The following is a 6,937-nucleotide window of genomic DNA, read 5'->3' on the forward strand; positions in this document are numbered from 1 at the left end:
TCTCAGTGCACACACATCTGACACTCTCCACATCGACTTGAAATGATTTTTTTCTGTAGCTTTCAGTCTAACAGACTGCCATTTCCTGGAGGACAGAAATGGTGTCTTATTCAGGTTTTAGTCCTCAAAATCTAACATGATGCCTGGCACACAGTAGGTTTCCAATACACATTCACAGAGGTGAAATAAACCAAGCAAGTGAACCATTATATAAGAAAACTGAGTTGTCTTAAATCCTACAGCTGGGGTTCCTAAAAGCTAAGGGCATTTTAAAATGGTTCTTCTGGAAAGCAGTATAGTCACGTGTAACAAAAACTACAAAAATGTTCTCCTTCCTTCACTTGGGATTTTCCTATTTGTGAATACTCCCCAAAGAAATAATCCAAATGGGTAAAATGTACACAGATGTTCCAGGCAACTCTAGTTATAATTGTGGGGAAAAAAAAAACACCAAACCCTGGAAGCTATCCAAGTGTCTAATAGGGAAATGACTAAGCAAACAATAGGATTATTACATAGCTATTAAAAATGACAGAGGTGAGGACTGTGTCAACATAGAGAAGTGTGTATCTGCAGAAACGTTAAGTGGGAAAAAGAACACAGACCAGCGTTTAAACAATAGTGGTTAACGAGAAGTGTGTACATTAACAAACTTCAGAGGCCAGTATGGAAAAATGAAGATGGCTGGAGTTCACTGGATGTTTTTTTTTTTCCCTGTGCATTCCATGAGTTGATGACAATAATAGTTGAGATATCATTGCAACATAATGTTCTGAAAGTCCTCTGGTGTATAGCGATCTAAGTAATCTACCAGCTTACATATTCCAAGAGAGAATTTCATGCTAAATTCTCATAAAATTATGAAAATAATGACATTTCTTTGAGAGAACAAAAATACTTTAGTTTCTTTCTTTCTTTCTTTCTTTCTTTTTAAGATTTTATTTGCTCGAGAGAGAGAGGAAGCATGAGCAGGGGGAGAGGCAGAAGGAGAAGGAGAAGCAGACTCCTCACTGAGCAGGGAGCCTGATGCAGGGCTCGATTCCAATAACCTGGGATCATGACCTGAGCCGAAGGCAGACGCTCAACTGACTGAGCCACCCAGGCGCCCCTGTTTAGTTAAATTCAACAAGCAATTCTGAGAGCTTCATTATGTTCTAGAGCACTTACATTCACAAGACATTAATGAAACACAAGGACAAAATTCCTCAGATGGATAGGAGTTATTCTTTTCACTTACTTTTATTTGAGTGACTGTACATATTAGGACCTATTAACAAAGGAAAGTTTGAGAGACCTCACAGTCATGAATAGTCTCCAAAGAGGTTCTATGTATAGTCACTGAGATATACTGATAAAGATTAAAAGGAAAAAGTCCTCATCATATAATTCTAAACTTGTGTTGCTTTACCCCTGTAGTGCACTGTGAATTAATATTTTATAAATCCTATGCTTAGTTTGTGAGTAGTAAAATACTGACATTGTGAGATACATTACATTGCAATTAAAAAAACCACAACTTTTTATAACTTGAGAAATGTTTCATTTTTATTTTTTAAAGTTTTTTTTTTTTTAAGATTTTATTTATTTGACACAGAGAGAGGGTATACAAGCAGGGAGAGGGGCAGACAGAGGGGGAGGGAGAAGCAGGATCCCTGCTAAGCAAGGAGCCCAATGCGGGGCTTGACGCGGGGCTTGATCCCAGGGTCCTGGGATCATGACCTGAGCCAAAGGCAGATGCTTAACCAACTGAGCCACCCAGGCGCCCCTCAAGTGTCCATTCTTATAAATAATTCAAAGTATTATGTTGACCATTCTCCTATACTTTCTCTTTCTTCTTCATAGTACAGGTCTGTACTATGATTACTCATGCTCCAAAGAAGATGATCCTTCTGTATCCCATTAAAATTCCTCATCCAAGAGATAAAAATTTAATCATAGTCATCTAAACCCCCAACACACAAGAAAATAGCAAGGAAAGCTGGAAACTGAAGAATAGTTTATGGGGCACCTGGGTTGCTCCAGTGGTTAAGGGTCTGCCTTTGGCTCAGGTCATGATCTCTGGGTCTTGGGATCAAGTCTCACATCGGGCTCCCTGCTCAGTGGGGAGTCTGTTTCTCCCTCTCCATCTGCCCCTCCTCCTGTTCATGCTTGCTCTCTCCTTCAAATAAATAAATAAAATCTTAAAAAAAAAAAAAGGACTATGGTTGTAAGTAGTAGCAAATGGTGTTGTGTTGATAAATACCAAGCATAGTTAAAAAGGTGGGGAATTTAATTGTGTTCCAGAAAGAAAAGGCTGTTAAGACCTTCTAGATGAACCAGAGAGTTGGGACAATGATTATTTAAGTGAAAAACCAACTTGCCCTTCCTCAATGGAAGGTGCAAGAACGAGAAGGATGATGTATTTGAGGTTTCCCAGCTGAGCTCCAGACACTGATCTGAATGCCCCAGAAAGCAGCCACGGATGCTATACGTGCTTTTTCCTCCTGAATTACCCAGATAATTGCCCTTCAGCCTATGTTCCACTAACCTGGGACTAAAATCTGTTCACTTAACTATTACATGGGCCACAACTGCCACTTCAAATGAAAACCCAGGAAGCCAAATCGCAGCTGCTGTTGAAAGTGTATAATTAGCTCCTTGTGCAGCCTGACCCCACTGATTTCTCTGACGTATTTGGCCTGCCATGTGCCCTTTCTGAGACCTCCAGCATCTTCTCCACAGCTGGAGATGCCCGAAACTGCACGGAGCACTTCCTGTGGGTGTGGCCTTACATTCTTAAGACTGCACTCTGAGTGGATCGCGTTTCAACCACGCAGCCTCATCATGCTTTTTAAAATACAACAGTGGACTATAAGTGGCTATATCAGACATGAGAGGGTTCCCTCCTTTCTTTTTCTTTTAAAAAAAATGATTTTGTAATGATGTCTTCTCAAGAAACACTATAATTGGTCAGCCTAGGGTGCGTTTTTTGTCCTCCCATATAACGTCATTAGCTATTCTCAGGAGAGGAAAGGCAGGGTATGCCCCCTGGGAGAATGACAACACTTGTTTCAAGTTGGGGAAGAGCCTGTGGGTCTTTTCCTGCGTTTGGGGGAAAGCGAATACACAATGTTCGTTTCCTAAATACGGGATGTGCTATGTGGCTGGCAGGTCATTTTCCACCATGTCACATCCTTCTGGTTGAAGGCAGCAGGGGCTAGGACAGGAAATGGCAAATTCTCAGAATGAGACAAGGCTTTCCCAGGGCAGTCATTGGATCTCTGGGACTATAAAATATGCTCATCCAGAAACAGCCTCAGATTTTTCTTTCCTGGAGATAGCCAGAAGTGAATGGTAAGTGGGGGAGGCGAGAGGGATTCTAAAAGACAGCCATTGGAATTGTAATCCTGGGGTTATATCCTTGGTCCACTACATATTTTCTGTGACGTTTCCTCATTTTGCTAAGAGGTGTCTTTGCCTGGGAATGTTTCACTGGTGGGTGGGATAACCAGGGCATGCAAATAAAATTAAGACCAAGGAGTCAGGAGACCAAGATTCTAGAAGGTTCTGTGAAGAATCAGCAGCATCTAGAACATGTCTGTATTTCGATTTCCTCATCTTTCAGAGGAGAAAATGATTCTGCTCTGATACCTCACAGTATTGAAATGCTCTATTTCTATGGCTCATTTGCCACTTTCGAAAAGTTCCTAATAACGAGGAGTACAGTGGATATGAAGGTGGGACTCTCTAGCAACTAGGAAGGAGGTACCTTTATCCCAGAAACACAGTTCTCTTTCTTAGTCATCTTCAGTTGACTTCAACTTGGTACGAGGTAGCCCTCGGTGAGTTGTTAAACTAAAATGTTGGGCACTTTATTTTATTCAGCCATTATTCATTTTTTTTAAAGATTTTATTTATTTATTTGACAGAGAGAAATCACAAGTAAGCAGAGAGGCAGGCAGAGAGAGAGGAGGAAGCAGGCTCCCCGCTGAGCAAGCCATTATTCATTTTTAAAGAAAGATTTCATCATAAAGAAACACAGTGGTATTAATTTAATGCAATTTAGTTTTAATTGTGCACCCACCAAAGAATGAGAATAGAAAAAACTGCCCAAAGGACATCTTAGGCTTGATTCTAAAGTCAGAACCTGGAAAAATAACAAGCAGGAGAGTCGCTTCAGGGAACCATCTAACTTAGAAAGATTAGTTTCTTACATCCAAGAGACAGTATGATTTTTGAGTTTTGGGGGGGGGCTTGTCTTTTTCTCTTATCAGAGGGGAAAAAAAATGTCTTGCCAAACTCGTAGGATCCAAGTCTTCATGTAAGGAAAGGGCTTTGTGAGCTGGTACAACCCAGCACCTGCGAAGTGTGATCCTTCGAGCAGAGCAGAGGCCTCAGCGTAGTAGATTTCCAGAGCCACCACTCCCTCCTCCCTGAGCTTATGGAACAGTTAATCAAGTGCACCCTCAACGCTCCCCCGGAGAGAAGCGGACCAGAGCCTCCCTCCCGCTTGCATGTGCGTTTTAAGGTCCCGAGAACTTGTGTGGCTCCTTCCAGATTCCAGAACCTGTCTCTGCGAGCTCGACACGCAGGCCTCGCCGGGCGGGGCCTGTTGTTTCCCCCTGGCGCCGCCGGGGCTGTCGTGTCTAACCCGGGCGTGCGGGAGGCGCGAGCGCGGCGCGGGCGGGCACGGAGGCTCCGGACTCTAACCGCGCGTCTGTGTCCCCGCAGGGCATGGAGCGGCCTGCGGCCCGGGAGCTGCAGGGCGCCGACGCGCTGCGCCGCTTCCAGGGGCTGCTGCTGGACCGCCGCGGCCGGCTGCACGGGCAGGTGCTGCGCCTGCGCGAGGTGGCCCGGCGCCTCGAGCACCTCCGCCGGCGCTCCCTGGCGGCCAATGTGGCTGGCAGCTCGCTGAGCGCCGCGGGCGCTGTGGCAGCCATTGTGGGGCTCTCACTCAGCCCGGTCACCCTGGGAGTGTCGCTGGTGGCGTCGGCCGTGGGGCTGGGGGTGGCGACCGCCGGAGGGGCCGTCACCATCACGTCCGACCTCGCCCTGATCTTCTGCAATTCCCGGGAGCTGCGCAGGGTGCAGGAGATCGCCGCCACCTGCCAGGATCAGATGCGCGAGATCCTGAGCTGCCTCGAGTTCTTCTGCCGCTGCCAGGGCCGCGGGGACCGCCAGCTGCTGCAGTGCGGCCGGAACGCCTCCATCGCCCTGTACAACTCTGTCTACTGCGTCGTCTTCTTCGGCTCACGTGGCTTCCTTATCCCCAGGCGGGCGGAAGGGGCCACCAGGGTGAGCCAGGCTGTGCTGAAGGCCAAGATTCAGAAACTGGCGGAGAGCCTGGAGTCCTGCACCGGGGCCCTGGACGAACTCAGCGAGCAGCTGGAGTCCAGAGTCCAGCTCTGCACGAAGGGCGGCCGTGGCCGCGACCTCAAGATCTCTGCTGACCAGTCCGCAGCGCTGTTTTTCTGAGAACATCCTTTACCTTCATGACCGAGGCCAAAAACCATCCCCATGGGATGCTCCAGATTTGTAGCTCCCTCAGGAAAACAACACCAAGTTGGATGAGGAGCGGAATGCAAAGGATGAGAAAGACTGTTCTTGAAACTGGGGGGAAGGAGGGAGTGCTCAGAGCCCTTCTTTTCCCATCACCGTGGCATCCTGCCTGGGGTTGCGTGCTAGGGACTTTTTACTTGCCTAATCCTATGGGCTATGTGAACTGAAAACTCTTGTTCCTTTATCAAAACCGTTCAGTTGCCACACTGGTGAGCGCCCCTGTATTAAAGTTGACTCACGGTCCTTGCCCCAGCCCTGGTGGTTTGAGCAGAGGTTGGGGAGGCTGTGTGTGAGGCCACCCTCTGGGGCCTCTCCAAGCCCCACTAGGCTCTGAGGTCCTCAAAATGAGGAGGAGACACTAGCTTTTAAAACTTCTCTTCCAGAGTTTCTGAGTATAAACAACTCCAGAGTCCGGAGCAAATCAGGTCCCTCTGAACTGTGTAGCAGGGTTCAGGACCCAAGAGGGGCCTCTCCCATTCACACACTCTTCCTTCCACCCTCTGGGTGCCTGCTCTCAAATCCAGCCTGGGGCAGAGTGGGTATTTCTGAAGGGCTTCATAGCCAGACCTCCGGATATTCTGGGAGGGAAACCGAGTAAACGGTCATCTGAATCCCACCCCCTTGCAACAAGCCGCTGAGGCCAAGGACGATGAAGTGACGCACAACCTTCCTTACCCGCATCCTAGTGCACAGAAGAGAGCAGTGGCTTTGAGTTAGTCCTGGGTTTATTATAGGCTCTGTCACTACTGTGGGACCTTGGCCACTTAATTTCTCTGAGACTTGGCTTCCTGGTCTGTGAAACAGATGCTAAAGTCACCCTGTTTTAAGGTATTGAGATGAAGTGCCAAGCACAGTGTCTGACGCAGGAAGTGTGTGCCCCCCTCCCCCCGCCCCGTCCGACTGGCAACATTAGCATCACCTGGGAACTTGGTAGAAAGGCAACTTCTTGGACTCAACAGTCGACTTAAGGAATCAGAAACTCTGGAGGTGGGACCCAGCAGCCTGTGTTTAAAACAAGCCTACAGGGGAATCCTGATATCCACTAAGTTTTGAAGAGTACTGCAACAGATGTTGTTGGTTTCTGATCCCCTCGTGGGCGTTCATGAAGTCTCACGGCCTCTCCCAGGGGCTCCATGGTCTTCAGAGTCATTCACAGAAGGTCAAGGACAGACAGGGTCCCAAAAGTGAAAGAAAGAGTATGTGCAGGATCTGTCAGGGCGTCCTGGGGCAATTTCCCACCCAGCGAAGTAAGGGATGTAACAAAATACCCCTCTAGAGGGCAGTGTTGCCCACTCATTGCAGGAACTGGTACACAAAGGACCGTGAACTTAATGCAAATTGACCTTTGTTACTTTCTCTGAAGACTGCTGGGCCTTGTTTTTTTTTTTTTTTAATTTAT

The 6,937-nt window shown here is 47.3% G+C and overlaps 1 protein-coding gene across 1 annotated transcript; it reads left to right on the top strand.

Moving 5' to 3' along the window:
• Positions 1-3,710: 3,710 nt before the first annotated feature.
• On the top strand, positions 3,711-6,456 carry LOC111142245 (apolipoprotein L domain containing 1). Its single transcript, XM_022495289.1, is given in 3 exon segments — positions 3,711-3,774; positions 3,777-3,811; positions 4,711-6,456. Coding segments are annotated over 3 exon segments (843 nt in total). The 3' UTR covers positions 5,455-6,456.
• The last annotated feature ends 481 nt before the right edge of the window (positions 6,457-6,937 follow it).

Source organism: Enhydra lutris, unplaced genomic scaffold, assembly GCF_002288905.1.
Source record: "Enhydra lutris kenyoni isolate GAN:26980312 unplaced genomic scaffold, ASM228890v2 scaffoldscaffold7, whole genome shotgun sequence".
NCBI lineage: Eukaryota > Metazoa > Chordata > Mammalia > Carnivora > Mustelidae > Enhydra > Enhydra lutris.